The sequence below is a fragment of the Thunnus maccoyii genome, chromosome 9, assembly GCF_910596095.1.
Source record: "Thunnus maccoyii chromosome 9, fThuMac1.1, whole genome shotgun sequence".
Taxonomy (NCBI): domain Eukaryota; kingdom Metazoa; phylum Chordata; class Actinopteri; order Scombriformes; family Scombridae; genus Thunnus; species Thunnus maccoyii.
In genome coordinates this window covers 12,237,628-12,254,047 of record NC_056541.1, presented here as the reverse complement: position 1 = coordinate 12,254,047, position 16,420 = coordinate 12,237,628, and the positions used below count along the sequence as shown (strand labels likewise).

Sequence of the window (16,420 nt, the reverse complement as noted above, 5' to 3'; positions counted from 1 at the left end):
AGGTTGCCTCATACTATCCAACTCTATTCATAGATAGATAGATAAAAACAACACTATGTAGTCAGAGAAATTAGTTTAGTTAATTAACTAAAATTAAAAAAGAAAAGTGTATCCAAAATGTCGGAGAGTAACAGCCGTTAAAAACAAGCGCAACATTGATTGTATTTGAAATTTACAAATGAGCATACGGGAGAAATCTCTTTAGGACTACAAGTACCATCACATCCTTGAAACTCGACGCTACGTACGTCAACGTCATCTTGCAGCGTCCTTATATACGTCACATGCCCGGATGTCGGTCTTTTTTTCATAGCAAAGGTAAGACTGGCTTGCCTTCGTGTGACTGTTGGAATAAAATCTGTGTTCATCTGCGTTATTTAATAAAAACTACAGTCTTCAAATGTCAGAAGACGAATCTAAGTATCTAGATGATGCGTTAGACATCGTTATTACTGTGATTATTCGGCCATGTTTCTGTATTAATAAACTGTTTGGTGCATCGGTGTCGCAGGCCGCCGGGTAGCCTTCGTGTTAGCTTAGCGGCTAATAGAAACGTGTTGTACTTCGTTAAGTCTTGTTTAGTCGTAAGGTTACGGTGTTTATTCGTAAGGTTCCGCTGTCGTGTAGTTTTCAATTATTATAAATACTTTCAATTTGGGGATACGAGTGGCTACATAGTACGTAAAGCGATTCAACAGTGCTATATTGCTAACTGGCAGCTAACGATACTTGTCATGCCTCCTCTGCTATTGCAATGTCTGCGGAGTGAAGGATTAAATACATCGGATATTATTGTTGAATTTTAAGTGTATTTGTACTTTCTGCAGTATATATATGCATTTTAGGTTTTAGTTTAGAAGCTATTAATGTTATTGCTTCAGCTGTCATTGATAACGTGGTAGTCTGGGTTATAGTGGAGCTTATTGTACTGAGAATTTAACACAACTTGTTATAAATCTGTTAGAACTAGTGTGCGAAATACAAGGGGTCTCTGCGGGTCTGGGACCCTTTAATTAACAGCTTAGACCCCCTGAAAATCTCAATGAAATATTATGGTGGTCTCAACAATAGGCCTAATTATATTATTACCCACACAGTGAGGTTTATTTTTATGTAATGACACTTAAATACAAATGTGCTGTCTCTGCATATTCAAAAACATCCAATTCTAAAGGAAAAGTGAAATGTGAACATGAATTGATACTGTATATAAAGAAGTCCTTTATCTTGGAGAAAAAAACTTTAAAAGTCCTTAAACAGTCTGTCAATCACAGAATAAATTCTGTTTTGGAAGTACCACCCAATGGTCACACTGTATTTTGCACACTGATTTTCATGGACTATTCCCTGTTCTATATTGCTTTGTGTCAGATCACTAACCTCTGTTTTAACTTGCTTTGTGTCAGATGGCAGAGGGAGACAAAAAATCTGCCAAGAAGAAGCACGGGAGCCGGAACCCGGTTCTGGCCCGGGGCATCGGCCGCTACTCCCGTTCTGCTATGTACGCCCGCAGGGCCATGTACAAGAGGAAGACTAAGACCACTGCGACCAAGGTGAGGGCAGAACACTAAACAAAGATGATAATAAAGTCACCAATATACACATTAAACCTGCGGATTGTATCTTGTTTTGATGTTAATACTCTGCACTTGTTGCAGATTGAGAAAAAGATTAAGGAGAAGCCTAGGGCCACCGTTGTCAAGACTGTTGGCGGAGACAAGAATGGAGGCACTCGTGTTGTCAAGCTGCGCAAAATGGTGAGTGATGTGACATCTTTGTGCAGATTTGATACACAGCTACAGACAGCTGGAACTGTGTAAATGTCATCGCTGACAGAGAAATTGAATCAAAAAATAAATAGTATACACATCCTGGCAAATCCTGAACATGTGCCTGACTGAGGTAAAGTAACTCCTGTCGTACACTGTCACTGAGATTTTTCTATGAAATTTAGTGTGTGCAGAGTTTTTGCATTCAGAGAGACATGTGGACACAAACTTAAAACTTCATAGCTAGCAGCAAACACACAAAGTCTACACATGTTGACGTAATGTCTGGTCTGAAGTGAACTGAGCAGAATAAAATGCATGCAGTGTTTTGCACCACAGACTTAAAGGATAGCTTCACAATTTTCCAAGTCTGTCTTAAGACAACATTCAGGTGCCCACTTGAACATTTAAACACACCCTTTTGCATTCAGGTGGATTGGAAGGTGTGTCCAAACTTTTCACTGGTATTGTACATGAACTACTAAATGGAACAGAATACTAGACATAAGACCGGGATATAATGTTTCCATATTCAATTAGTTTTCTTGAACTGAGCTAAAGGATGGGTTCTCAAGTCTGTCTTAAAACAGTCAGGTGCCCACATGAACATTGAATAGGTTTTTCTTGCTGTAATCATTCCTCCTGTTCATACTGACCATTAGAAGATCTCTTCATAATGTACTTACAATGTAAGTGATGGGGGACAAAATCCACAAGCCTTCTTCTGTGTAAAAATGTATTTAAAAGTTTATCTGAAGCTAATATGAAGCTTCAGCCGTCCAAATGAGTCAAATCAAGTGGATATCTTTCAGAGTTAGTCTTTTAGTGCCAGAGTCCCTCTTTTTGTTACTGTACTTCCACCACCGCTCAACAGGGAAACACTGTCTGAGGAAACACAAAGAGGGAATTTGATGCTAAAAAGACTGTAAATGCGTCAGATATCCATTTGATATGACTAACTCAGACTGCTGAAGCCTCATATAAGCTTCAGATAAACTTTTAAATGCATACTGTGGATTTTGGCCCCCATCACTTACATTAAAAGCACATTTGAAAGGGATCTTTTCATAGCCAGTGTAACCAGGAGGAATGATTACTGATTAATGATTTGAGAGGAAGACCTGTTCATATGGGCACCTGACTGTTTTAAGAGTGAAAAATTGTGAATCTATCCTTAAAATTTCTAGGCTGTCTCGTGATTCCAAAATGGTAGAAAATAAAATTTAACTTGTCAATATGGGATTGAATTTTGCCATCAATTTTAGAGCATCCCAGCTGATGCTGTGCTGTCATTCCTGTCATTTTGTTCACTTTGTATGACTTTCCCTAAGGTCTTGACCGGTCCTAACCTAAAAAAATGTTCTGCGTTTGCTCTTCCCGTAGCCCCGCTACTACCCTACAGAGGATGTTGCCCGCAAACTGAAAAGCCACGGGAAGAAGCCCTTCAGCCAGCACAAGAGGAAGCTGCGCGCCACCATCACCCCAGGAACTGTCCTCGTCCTGCTCACTGGTCGCCACCGTGGAAAGGTGAGAACTGTTCTTAGCACAAGTTCATTTTGGTTTGTATGTACTCAGAGATTAGCAGAAATTGTTCACATACACAGGCTAAAAAAACGTGCTCCGTGTATGACACTGTACACATCCACAATCTTGAAATGTCAAGGATATTCATTTAATTTTGTGAAAATGATAATCTGCTCTGAGAGTCAAAGGCCATCATGCTGTTGGCTTCATGGACCAAAACAGGACAATTTATCTGTCCCTCATCATACTATAAACTTTGTTTGGCTGGTGAAGACTCTAAGAGCCAGTATTGGTCAATATAAACTGAAAATGGTATCCCCACCATCCAAATTCAGGAAGATTCTCATTGACAGATAGCTTATTTAACACATTGGTGTTTGTGTCCATCACTAGAAAACAAACATGTGATCAACATGATGTTCTGATGCCTTTTTAAAATGTAACATTTGTGCCTGGAGTTGAAATTTTCCACTTGCGATCATTTGAGAAACAAAAAGGATTTTTTAAGTGAGATTCTTGTATTTTATGTGAATATACAAGCAGCTGCACTTCATGCAGTGAGAACAGTTATTGATATTTAAAAGCATTACATCATCACCGGGAAAGATTTCCATTGTCTGGCAGATGGGCATTAAAATTTTTTGTCAAAACACCTCAAATATTGAGTCAGCAGTTCAAGTTAATTGCTTGTGGGGGCACATCATTGTAGACAGCTAATTAGCATAGCATCAATGCTGAGTTACAGTTTGAACAGTTAAACCCAGAATAGGGAACCAAAATAGCTAAAATGTTATATAATAGACTGCAGCTCTCACTTGAAATTTGTTATAACGTCAATAATTTGCAGAAAAGCAAAATGAATGATACTTGTAGCACTCACACTCCACCATCTACTTCCTATTTAAAGACATTTACTGTACACCGCCTCTAACACAGACCTGATACTTTCACATTTTTCAGATAAAACTATTTTTAAACTGGCGACATAACGACCGAACCATCGGTTTACCTCCTTTCCATCAGTATTGTATCATATAAGATGTTAAGCCTCCAACCGTAGTGGTGCATCCCACACAAATGTTCTGCCTAACAGGCGTGCTGGACACATCACTATAATCACACAACCTCGCTGCCGCAGACATTGTCCCTCCCTCCCCACTCGCAAACGCTACACGGGCAAGTTATGGAAGCATGCGAGTGTGCCCACACACACTTGGAGCAGTGGCTGACCTAAATAATGTTACAGCTATGAATCTGACAGTTTGGAGCCCTCTTGATAAAAATTGGGAGTGTGTGTGTGTGTCAAGTAGATTCATTTTTCTCCAGCTCTGCATGAAAGTGGATTGCAGCTGTTTAAATTGTCTTAACAAAATGGCGTAAATATGACTGTTAATGAGCTCTCTCTGTGAGCTGAATGGTTAAAAGGATCCTTCTCTTTTCTATATGATTTGATGCAATAGGAGCCTCGTCTGCTAATTACCCTCAGTGTAGCAGCTGTATACCAAATGACGCCTCTTGTTTTTTTGTTTTTTTTTAGCGTGTGGTGTTCCTGAAGCAGCTTTCAAGTGGTCTCCTGCTCGTCACTGGTAAGCATGACATGTTTGCTCATGTACATTATCAACATCCATTATAATACAGTCAGTAAGAAAGTCGTCCATGTTTCTGTAACGCTGATGTTTTCTTATTTGAACACCCTTTAGGCCCTCTTGCCTTGAACAGAGTCCCCCTGCGTAGGGCTCACCAGAAATTCGTCATCGCCACCAACACCAAAATCGACATCTCTGGCATGAAGATCCCCAAAACTCTTAACGACGCCTACTTCAAGAAGAAGAAGCTGAGGAGGCCCCGTCACCAGGAGGGAGAGATCTTTGACACAGAGAAAGAGGTAAACTAACTTGGATATTTGCCTTCAGAATACACATTTGTATAAATTTGTAATGGGAATACCTGACTCACTGGTTTTTCTGCCCTTTTTTTTTCTTTCACCTGTGCAGAAGTACCAGCTGACAGAGCAGAGGAAGGAGGACCAGAAAGCTGTTGATGCTCAGCTTCTGCCCCTCATCAAGAAAGTACCTCAGATGAAAGGGTACCTGCGCTCTTCCTTTAGCCTGTCTAATGGTGTCTACCCACACAAGCTGGTTTTCTAAATGTGTTGTAATAAACAGTACCACCAACTTCACCATCACTTGTCTCTTTTCTACTGAAAGCGTGTGTGTGTGTGTGTGTATTTATAGTTTAGATATTTCCTCACCAGATTTGTCAGTTACTTGCCATCTTAGCAACACAAACTATTAATGTCCGGAGCTCAAACAGTGCATATAACTTGTAGATTTATGGTGTCTTGTGGGGAATTAAACTGTCGCTGGCATCTCACTACAAATAAAGACCAGAAATGGGCTTCAAAACATGTTTTAGGTGATTACAGGAACTGTAAAGAAGCAGTAATTCCAATTGTATTGGACTAAACATCCTCAACATATTGAATATGAGACACTTGTGTGATGCGGCAGTTTCACTCTCCCAGTGATTGACTTCACAGATACAATGGCTGAGTAATGCTTACTATGCAAATGACAGTTTAGACATTACTCTGGCTAATGCATGATTTCATCTTATTTTTAATATTTACATAACACACTTAATACATTTCTGTACATCAGTGCCACAAATAAGCCACCTATTCATCTGAAACATAAGTATCTGGTCATATGGGATTATAAATGTCCTGGTTCAATTGGCGTATAATGAAATAACCACACCAAACATTGGACCCAGACAGCTTGACAGCAACGCTTTAATTAAAAAATGACATGTCTAACGTAACAAGACAAAAATAAATACAAGTGTTTCATCTCTTTTACATGGCCACGGTTTTTTTTTTTTGTTTTTTTGTTAATCCTCAAAAACAGAAAGTAGAAAGCAGCACAGAAAAAGGCAGCGGCCCCTTGCCAAGGAATGATAAGTGCCTTTGTCGAGTCAGTCAGTACTGTATGTATGGTCAGCTGTATCGAGAAAAAGCCTTTCTCGTCTCAGCCGGACTTAAACAGCAGAATGGCCACCTGACCCAAGTAGAAGTAGATGAAATGCTTGGTCTCATGAGTCACGTAGCTGCCAAAGTTCCTCCCAACGATGCAGTGCCAGGTCGGGTTATATTTCTTGTCAAACTCCTGAGTGGGACAAAGACACATTGTTCTCATGAAATATGTGGAGAAATGGGATCAGAAATATGTTATAAATATAAGGAAACATACAGTTTAATGAAGTATATAGATGAAGCATATAGTGTAACAAGCACACTGTACATTATGTGTTTAAAGAGCATCCCATCATTTATGGTGTCGATGGCTTCAAATCATTATTGTTGGAGTGAAATGAACAATGTTCGCTTTTACTTGACAGGCCATCACAGCTCATGTTCCTCCTCAGACCACAGTACTCTTCTTGGCGTTGACTCAATATAGCATGAAATCACTAAATGTTGCACCCAAAATGTTTTCCTACCATTCTCAATAATGTTACTGAGAAAAAGTAGTGTGTGTCATATTAAGAGGAATTTTAGAGGTACAAACGAAGCTTGAGCTGGTTGATAAATTGACATAATGACTAGACTAGACCATATATTGTCCATTTAAATCTTAACCGCTACATTACAGTTAAGAGAGACAATTTTCTAGCTATTTTTTATAGTTCAGCTAAATGAACAGTGAATGCCTCTGGCTATTTGATAATGATCATATTTGACTTCTAGGTAAAACACTATCTTATCATAATGACAATTTTACAATTAACACTTAATTTGCCAAATATGGGAAAATAGCTGTAAACATCATGTTTTCAGGGTGTTTTCCTCTCTACGGTGAGTAGGAATGTCACCATGCAGACAGAGTTGCCATGTGGCCTCTGCAGGACAGTAGGTCCAAGAGGAACCGGTTTCCTCAGGAAGAGTGGAGACAATTGCGAATACCAGGCTGGGCGGGTAACATGGATGATGCACAGGATGGTTGGTCAGAGTGCAAAAATAGCTTTACATCACTGCTGTGGAAAAGCACGTCAATTTTGTCCAAAAACTACGTTTTCTGCTTAGAAACCTGTAGGACAAAGTTGCACTGAGGGAACCTATTGAGGATGTTGGGATGCGTCAGAGGTGTTTTTATTTTTTACCTTTTTGATGTATGCAGCGATGTCTTTCTCGATGTTATACTTCTCCAGGGCCTGTGTGGCACACTCCACGGCGTCCTGCTGCATGTCCTCCGACATGTCAGCATTTTTGATCACTGCCTTTCTGTCAGACATGGTTGCCCTGGGAAACCAAAACACAGCGGAGGATTCATCATCTTCACAAGCGCATTGACACACACACATACACACAATCGACTGGAGACCCTGAGCATCCAAACAGCGCTCATCATCGATTGACTTTAACGGTATTGTATGGAGAACACAAAAAAAGGTCTCACCAACCAGTAAAGAGGGAGAAAAACAGCTAGTTAGTGACGGAGTATCCATTATATAATAACTGACACATAATATTTGAACTAGCCATTTCTACTTGTGTTGCATAACAACTTCCATCAGCGGCAAGCTCACTGGATGCGCGCTCTGCGTAGTTTCTATGGATACGCAAAGACATTTAAGATTATCGTCTAAAATTTATCCACTAAAATCCTGTGAAATGTGAGGCTGCAAAATGAAAGCACATCGCTGCAAAATAACGTACCAAAACCTTAGACAGCAGTTAAACGTATGCTTTATTTGCCTAAACGTGCAGTATACCAAAAATAAACACCCGATTCTCTTGATAATAGAGTTAACGTTTGGCATAACCAAGACTTGACGTTAACTGAAGTAACGTTGGGATTTAATAGAAAGAGAAAGGCTTTGCTAGCAACATCTCGCCACATGCATATTCAGCGATGGATGAGCGGTTGATTACAGCTCGATAACTAACTGTTCATTCATCCCTCAAAAGGAAAAAAAACAGTCTGACTGTAGGCAGAAATGTTAAAAACATTCAAATAAAATAAATGAACATTCTTATAATTTGCTGCATGCGAAATTCTTAAATTTACCTACTAGTCTCCGTATACTGTTCGTCTAGTTTTAAAGAGACGACCGCTCCTGTAGTGACAACTCCCGCGAAGTGGTTGACACAAAACTAATGTGGGTGTGTAGCGGTTAGAGACTGCTGCCTTGACGTCTTCCTATTGGCTGATATTAACGGACACGGCTCTGTTATTGGCTGATTCGAGCCTATCTTTCTGGTGTTTCTCCCTGCATTTTATTTCGAACCATCATGCCTTGCGACACTATCGTTACCGTGGCAACGGTTGTAAATAACTTTCCCATGCCTCACTGGCGATAGCACCGTGAAATAATAAATGTCATGGATGATTATTTTTTCCCTACACACCATCAAGCATACATATTTTATTTTTTATTTATTATCCCCTTTCCAACCCGTTGTGACTTATATTTTGTTAATATAGATACAAAAACAAAAATACAGTACGGAAACTATTTTTTGTACAAGAAATGATGACATACCAGCGTTACAAGAAACATTTTTCGTATATAACTTTACTTCTTACAGTTATTATTTTATCTCATCATAATAAGACCATATGTAGTTAAGAAAAAACTTTCATATGTTGTTATAACATGGAAAAAAGATATTGTGGCAATGAGAGAAATTGACAGTGATTTAGTTATCTGTTGATTGATGCTTGGTATTTTGTTGTAGAGATATGACAAATGCCCACTGATATTGTGGACACTGTTAGGTAGACTGATCTGGACTTATCCCAATCATTGATATTGACTATTGGTTAGCACCAGTTTTTGGCAATAATACTTGGCATTTTGCCAAATGTAATGCTCTAAAATTATACTGTAAGAACAAACAAAAACATGTTTTCTCTGAGCACATTTTTCTTATGCTGCTACAATATAATGTACGTTACTGAGCACCCATTTTCATGAGAAGGGTGTGTATCATGACTTCATACACTAGAAAAATAGATACTGAAAATGTGTTAAGTGAATACTTGTACTAATACAATAAGTAGTAATACAATTTTTTCATCAATTCATCTCAGTTATATGCAAGTAAAATTTGTTTCTGCAATTCCCACCATTTCCCATCAATGAGCAGGAGACCAAGAATGATTAAAAAGCATTATTAAAATTCTTTATTCACAACCATCCACATACATAACTGTATGAACTTCCTAAGCCTAATATTCAAATTTTTTGTTACAGATTGAAATCTGTATCACCAAAATATACTGTAGCATTTCCTTCACAGTTATCTGACTTTGTTATTGTATCTGCTGCTTTTCAGAGCGATTCCCTTATGGCTTCCCTGAAGATACAGTAATTTTCTGACCTAACAAACACACACAATCATTTTCACAAAACCAAATACAATAGATTCATCAAGACTACCAGCATAACAGTCATATTCACACATTATCAATAACTAAGGAAAATGTATATTCTCATTTGTCTCCCGAAAATGATAAGGATTTTGTCCACAAATTGGATGTACATAATCAGAAGCTGCCGTAAAAAGACTGTCAAGTCTTTCAACCTTAGACACTGTTTGCATCAGCCTTGTTATCCACTTGAATTTAACAACAGTACAACCACAAATTCATTAACTTGCCCAAACTTGATCAGAAATATTTCTGGTTTAAAAGTCACACACTTTAAATTTACACAGTCAAGGAGGAAAACGTTTATTCTGCTGTGTTGTCAAAATGTTTAACATCAACACATTAGCACACCTTTGCATCACGCTGTTTGTGTTTAAGGGCGCCATTGTTAAGAAAAACAATTTTCCTGAAAAACATCTGCAAAACATTGGCAACAAACATAATGGGAGTAACTGTAACAGAAGCCAGGCCACATCAACACTGCTCGTCTGTAGACTGTGGTAAAGGGATGCCATAGTTTTGTCGTATATAAATTAAAAAGTAGTGCGAGAGGTAAAATGTACTGTTGAACATGATTTAAAAACTTTAAAAGCTTTTTAAAAATGAGCCCCAAAACCTTCACAAAGAAACTTGACAATGGAAAAATGAACCAGAGATCATTTCTGTGCATATGTATGTTTAAAATGTCACAGATGGCGAGCATAATAATAGTTTAACTTAAGACAGAAAAAAATGTCCAGAACTACAGTTAAAATTACTTTCATAGTTTTTTTTTTTTCCAATAACACAGTCGAATAGTATATTAATGAGTGCCACACGAGTACACACATTTGTAAACATGCTTAAAGTCTTGTTTGGAGTGAAGCTGATGTAACTGAAAGCTGTGATGTGCTTCACTCGCTGCGGTCCTTTGGCTCCCTGTACCTGTACTGGATGTACTCAAAGATGTCTCTCTCGCTATCCACCAACAGAGGCTCCCCAGCCATACCTACAACAGAGCCATACAGAAAAATAACTGACATTAAAAGCCGAAAGCATTAATCATTGGTTATTGACTCATGATAGGAGTCACACAGGGCCTGGGAAGAGTTCAGAAGTTCAAATTTTATATATTTAACTGACACTCACCAGTGACCCCAAGTGGTCGTATGGTGTACTCATTAAGAGTGAAGCCCTTCTCCAGAGCGTGAGTTCTCATGTTTTTATTGAAGATATCACTTCCAGTGAAGTACAACACGCCACAGTAGTACTGGTCCTTGGGAATTAACCTTGAAGCAATGATCAAAGAGCAGTTAGAGAGCAGAGCGATTTATACAGGAGGTTGCCTTTTTACTGTATTTACGGTACATCCAAATGGACCTCCTGGCTACTGTAGTAGGTAAAGACAACATTTTAACTGAAAGATCCCATATTTAATCCCCTTAACAAACAAAATGATGGAAAACAGTCAGATATCTTAACTAAGGATTCTTTAGCAACAAAATGAATCTTTTTCCATTAACTCAGCCCATGTTGCTCTGCACAACAGTATCTGCTGAATGCCTACAATATAAATGTTAAAAGCAATATAAAAAAATGGCACCTAATATCAATACGCCTGTGAAGGTATTCCTCCTCATCTTCATCACTCTGTTGCAGTTGGCAGACTCCCTAGAAAAACAAGATCCAGCACATCGTAATCACAGTCATGCGCTATATGGGTTGGGTACAGTTACTGTACTAACTGTGTTACTGATCACAACATCAAACACATGCAGCAGAGCACATGGGAGGAAGTAAACAGCGGCCTCACCATGAACTTGGTGTCTCCTTTGGACAGAGTGTCGGTCACAAACCCAATGGACTCCAAATGGTCGACCACGGCGTGGAGGAGTTTGGGCTGGAAAAGAAGATGAATGGAGCTAACTTAATTGTAAAAAAAGTAAAATTCATAGTATGATAACTGAGCTAAAGAGGAAAAGAGTCTTACTTGTTTCTCAGTCTGAGAGGTGTAGTTTGGGTGGGTCAGCAAAATATCAATATCACCACTGGATGCTGCACCTGGAAATGATGAACATGTGAAACAATATTATGATTACCAGAGTTTGAACTGCTATCATGAACTGAAAATTAATAGTGATGAGGTGAAGCTTTACCTCTCCTGTAACTTCCACAGATTGTTCCAATATAGTCTGTATCGATCTTCTTCAACTCTTCAATAATAAGAGTCTAAACGAGGACATGAGTACACAGTGTAAGAAAACTTGAAATAAAACTAATTTGATGACAACAAACAAATCTAAATGTTTGATCACCTCCATCTGTTCCATTTCAGCTCGTGGAATCCTTTTCTCAAATTCCTCAAAATACCTGAAAGCAGTAAAATGATCCATTAAACACAGCTAAATACAAGAAGTCTTAAGGATAGTTACAAACTTTTTAGCATTTAGCCAAACTCACCTGAGTCCAATCTGTTGATGATGGTTTAGCTTGTGCTCAATCTTTTTCAAATCTAAAAAATAAAACAATAACAACAAAGAACACAAAGATCATTTGAAATCCCAAATACCCCAGTACCAAAACTACATGGGGCACAACATTTATTGAGCCTGCAATATAGTGTATGTAGGATAAAATATGAAAGCCTACAGACCAAGAACAAGTTTAAACAACATTTTGTGAGTCATCTGCTTAACAAACCTTCTAATGTCTTCACCCCTTCTTCAAAAAACTTCCTGGCAGCAGCAGGGCTAAAGTCAAGACCCAAGAGATTTGAGTGTTTATTACATGAAGCACAAGCAGTAAAATCTACATGGATAAATAAATCTCAAAACATTCCTCTCTGCCTCTGAAGTGGCCGTTGAACTGGTCAGCCAGTGCATTTTAATAACTTATGACGCACTTAACTGTGAATGTGTGTACACAACATTCAGAAGGTTTTTAATTTAGATTAGTAACACTTAAGACGTACCCAATTCCAGTGACTCTAGTGAGGAAATTGATTGAAGAGCTGGTGTCATCATTTCGAATCTAAAAGAAAATATAAAAGTAGCGCATCAGTCTGATTAGTGTGTTACATTTAAGCTATTATTAATCTTGTATTTATAAAGTGAAGCATGAAATATGTTTTCCCACACCCCAAGACTCACTTTTTCCAGCTTCCGTAGCTTGCCGGTTTGTAAGAACTCATCAATCTTTTCAGCTATTTTAGCTCCAACGCCATCCTGTTGAAATGTGAAAAACCAACATGAGGGCGCCAAACATTACAATGTGCAACGATTATGTAAGATGTGCAGGGTGGCTGCTGACAGACATTTTTAGGCTACAGCAGAGGGCATCACATAACACACAACAGCACACAGCAACATGAACACATCGGTGGTACAGAGGACAAATAATGATGGAGTCATTTCCAGTTTCCAGGCATCGTTATGCTCTAATTAATCAACAAAAGCAGTTAGGATCAAGTCATTGGTCTCGGTGACACTGAGGAAATTTAAAAATATAACTACAGTACATGATGAATCTGAGATGTCAACAAGAAAAAAAACAGGTGTGGACATGCCAACAAAATTATGTTATTACTGTATAGTAGGAAATTAAGCAATCATCATTTTATCAATAGATCCATCTACATACACATCATAATTTACTTCTGATGACGATAGTCTTGATCAATAGTTACTAGTACATTTTGTAAATTTAAAAAGATTTGAACACACCTATTTTCAGGGAAATTAACATTGCTGACTTTTCCCACTTGTGGGACACAATACTGTGATGGTGGTTCTGTGTCATGTCACTGGAGCCATTTAAAGATAAAAGAATATCCTGCTGATGCATCACATTTAAATGGTCTATATTTGATATTTATTAATTTAATATAATATAATATAATATATTGTATTGGCTAAACTGCGGATACAATGACTGGCTTTCAGCTGCCTTCCATGAAAGAGATAATAATCACAGGGTGAAAGAAAAGAAAATGACTGGAGCCAAGAACACAAAGAAACCGTTCAATATCAAAACGTTATGCTGAAAAATGTACCGGGTGATATACTGACTCATACGCCAATAACTATTAAACATTATTAGCTTCACAAGAATATATTTACTGCAGTTCAGTGCACTGCTTTGCCATGTGACAATAAGTGCTTGCAACACTAAATTTCATTAAACCTCTGGACAACTGTCACTATATATATTTTTTGTGCATTTCAGTCAAAATGCACCAACATATTATTTATGAAGGCAGCTACATGAAGCACATACCAGTTTCTTGGCCTCTTCACCATTTTTAATCTTGTTAGGGTACTTGGAAATGGTAGATGCTGCTTTCCTGGTGACAAGCACAGGAGAAACGTTTTGTAATGGCAAAACAATGTGCCAATAAAAACAAAATTCTGCTGAATTCTAGGTACAAGAAGGTGAAATAATGATAAACACTAGAGCTGCAACGATTAGTCGATTAATCGATTAGTTGCCAACTATTTTGATAATCGATTAGTCATTTGGAGTCATTCTTAAGAAATTCTCAAATGTGGACCTTTTCTTGTTTCTTTAGTCTATGACAGTAAACTGAATATCTTTGGGTTGTAGACTGCTGTTCGGGACAGAGGAAGACATCTGAGGACGTCATCTTGGGCGTGATCAACATTTTCCACCATTTTCTGACATCTTATAAACCAAACAACTAATCGATTAATCAAATTAAATAATTAACAGATTAATTGATAGTGAAAATAATTGTTAGTTGCAGCCCTAGTAAACATACTTGAGGAGTACTGCGTTATAGGTGTTTAATATTTAGTCTACCCTCATTGATATAAAAGGGGTGGACAAAATATAACAAAGTACAAGTCATCAGCACCTCAAACTACACCCTTCAAAATAACCATAAAGCTAATCAACACCTCTCCAAAACAGTTTCAATCATGATTTATTGCAGAGCTGTTGTATTACCTGGGTGTACCTACTAAATTGCTAACTGAGTGTCTGTTTTCTATGCAAATGACCACTGAATCTGTTATATTTCAACAGCAATATATCTGTCACTACATGCTGATATATGAACACCTCACTGCTGCTGAGGCTTCAGAACTTACCTGTAAGCATTGTACTTGTGAATTGCCCTGTTGACATTCTTCTCATAATTGGCCAGCTCTGGAAACAAAAATAAAACATTGCATGACTCCCTATTTCCCTCATACTCCTGTTGTTTATTACAGCAGAGGAAAGTAACAAAGTACATTTACTGAAGTACTGTCCTTAAGTACAATTTTGAGGTACTTGTACTTTATTTGAGTATTTCCATTTGATGCTACTTAATACTTCAACTCCACTACATTTCAATACAATATTGTATTTTCTACTCCACTACATTTACTTGACAGCTTTGGTTACTTTTCAGATGAAGATTTGACACAATAGATAATATAACAAGCTTTTAAAATACAACACATTGTTAAAGATGAAACCAGAAGTTTCCAACCTTTTTGGCTTTTGACATCTTACAAAAAGCAGTGTGTAGTCAGGGTCACATTTCAGTTCTCTGTGAGTTGTTAACAGCTCCACCAAATAGTGATTTTTCCCTCTAAACTTCTCACATGGTTTCATTTCAATAAATGTTCAAATGATCCAATTTTTCACCAAAAATCAAAGATTAGAGAAAAAGTCCAAAAACCAAAAGCAGATTTGTGTATCAGAACTTTGTTTTTTCTTCTTTCCTCTCCCATTAATCATCTCACGACCCCTCAGATTTATCTTGTGACCCTTTGGAGGGGCCTGACACCTAGGTTGAGAATCACTGAACTGAAGTAGCTAACTGTATATTAAGTAGTTCAAACTAGCTCCACCTCCAGCAGCTATAACAGTAACATGCTGCTTATACCCTGATGCTTCAGTATTAATAATATAATGATGTCATATATAATAATATATCAATCAAAGGGGCCAAACCAATACTTTTACTGCAATACTTTAACTACATTTTGCTGCTAATACTTATGTACTTTTATTTAAGTAGGATTTTTCATGCGGGACTTTTACTTGTAAGGGAGTATTTTTGCATAGCGGCATTTTTACTGAAGTAAAGGATCTGAATACTTCTTCCACCACTGCTTTATTGCCACTATTACAGGATCTGCCAACTCAGCTAAAGGCAGGAGGAGGCATTTAAATGACATGACAGTGACTATCAGCGTCCTAGAAACCAATATTTTACTTCTAATAAACCCAGACAACAAATGCGAGAAAGAACAGCATCCGAGTATATAAATATATATACAAATATAAACAATTTATGCAAAGCTGTTTTAGCGTTATTATTATTATTCAAAACAACAACACGAATGTCACGCTAGCTAATGTTAGCTAAGCTCAACCGTATGACTTCTCTTCACGTACCGACAAGAAAGTCTGTTATTCCCTCATTGAGGGATTCCTGCGGCGCTTTCCTCTTGCTCATTGTTGAGTTTCTAAATGATCAAATATCCGTTGGAACTTCCAACTATCTTTTATGCATGAATGAAAAGTTAACAAGTCTTTGTAGTCTTAGCTAGCTTCTCACTAGCACATTAGCAAGCTAGCTCAAGCTGAACAATGACCGACAGACGTAAAACGTAGGGGGAGGAGCGTGCGTTCTACGTCACAAATGACCCAAAATATGAATGACGTCATCCCATCAGCTCAGGTTGACTTTAATTTGTACAT

At 37.9% G+C, this 16,420-nt stretch overlaps 3 protein-coding genes across 4 annotated transcripts; 1 reads left to right on the top strand and 2 right to left on the bottom strand.

Moving 5' to 3' along the window:
* Positions 1 to 297: 297 nt before the first annotated feature.
* rpl6 (ribosomal protein L6) lies at positions 298 to 5,472 on the top strand. Its single transcript, XM_042420997.1, has 7 exons — positions 298 to 318; positions 1,407 to 1,553; positions 1,659 to 1,757; positions 3,153 to 3,296; positions 4,831 to 4,879; positions 4,994 to 5,178; positions 5,288 to 5,472. The coding sequence occupies exons 2-7, from the start codon at positions 1,407 to 1,409 to the stop codon at positions 5,438 to 5,440; spliced, it is 777 nt and encodes a 258-aa protein (XP_042276931.1). The 5' UTR covers positions 298 to 318; the 3' UTR covers positions 5,441 to 5,472.
* A 601-nt stretch (positions 5,473 to 6,073) lies between these two features.
* On the bottom strand, positions 6,074 to 8,472 carry dynll1 (dynein, light chain, LC8-type 1). 2 transcript variants are annotated; one of them, XM_042420999.1, is made up of 3 exons: positions 8,367 to 8,472; positions 7,455 to 7,593; positions 6,074 to 6,460 (listed from the first exon to the last, which is right to left on the bottom strand). In XM_042420999.1, exons 2-3 carry the CDS (start codon positions 7,584 to 7,586, stop codon positions 6,323 to 6,325), a joined length of 270 nt encoding a protein of 89 aa, XP_042276933.1. In that variant the 5' UTR covers positions 7,587 to 7,593; positions 8,367 to 8,472; the 3' UTR covers positions 6,074 to 6,322. The 2 variants fall into 2 exon arrangements, with proteins under 2 accessions (XP_042276933.1, XP_042276932.1); XM_042420998.1 differs by having other exon boundaries at positions 8,363 to 8,468.
* Positions 8,473 to 9,458: 986 nt separating this feature from the next.
* polb (polymerase (DNA directed), beta) lies at positions 9,459 to 16,341 on the bottom strand. Its single transcript, XM_042420996.1, has 14 exons — positions 16,115 to 16,341; positions 14,815 to 14,872; positions 13,982 to 14,048; positions 12,856 to 12,930; positions 12,678 to 12,736; positions 12,407 to 12,456; positions 12,167 to 12,218; positions 12,022 to 12,076; positions 11,863 to 11,935; positions 11,697 to 11,767; positions 11,520 to 11,606; positions 11,310 to 11,377; positions 10,856 to 10,995; positions 9,459 to 10,715 (listed from the first exon to the last, which is right to left on the bottom strand). Exons 1-14 carry the CDS (start codon positions 16,173 to 16,175, stop codon positions 10,621 to 10,623), a joined length of 1,011 nt encoding a protein of 336 aa, XP_042276930.1. The 5' UTR covers positions 16,176 to 16,341; the 3' UTR covers positions 9,459 to 10,620.
* Positions 16,342 to 16,420: the final 79 nt, after the last annotated feature.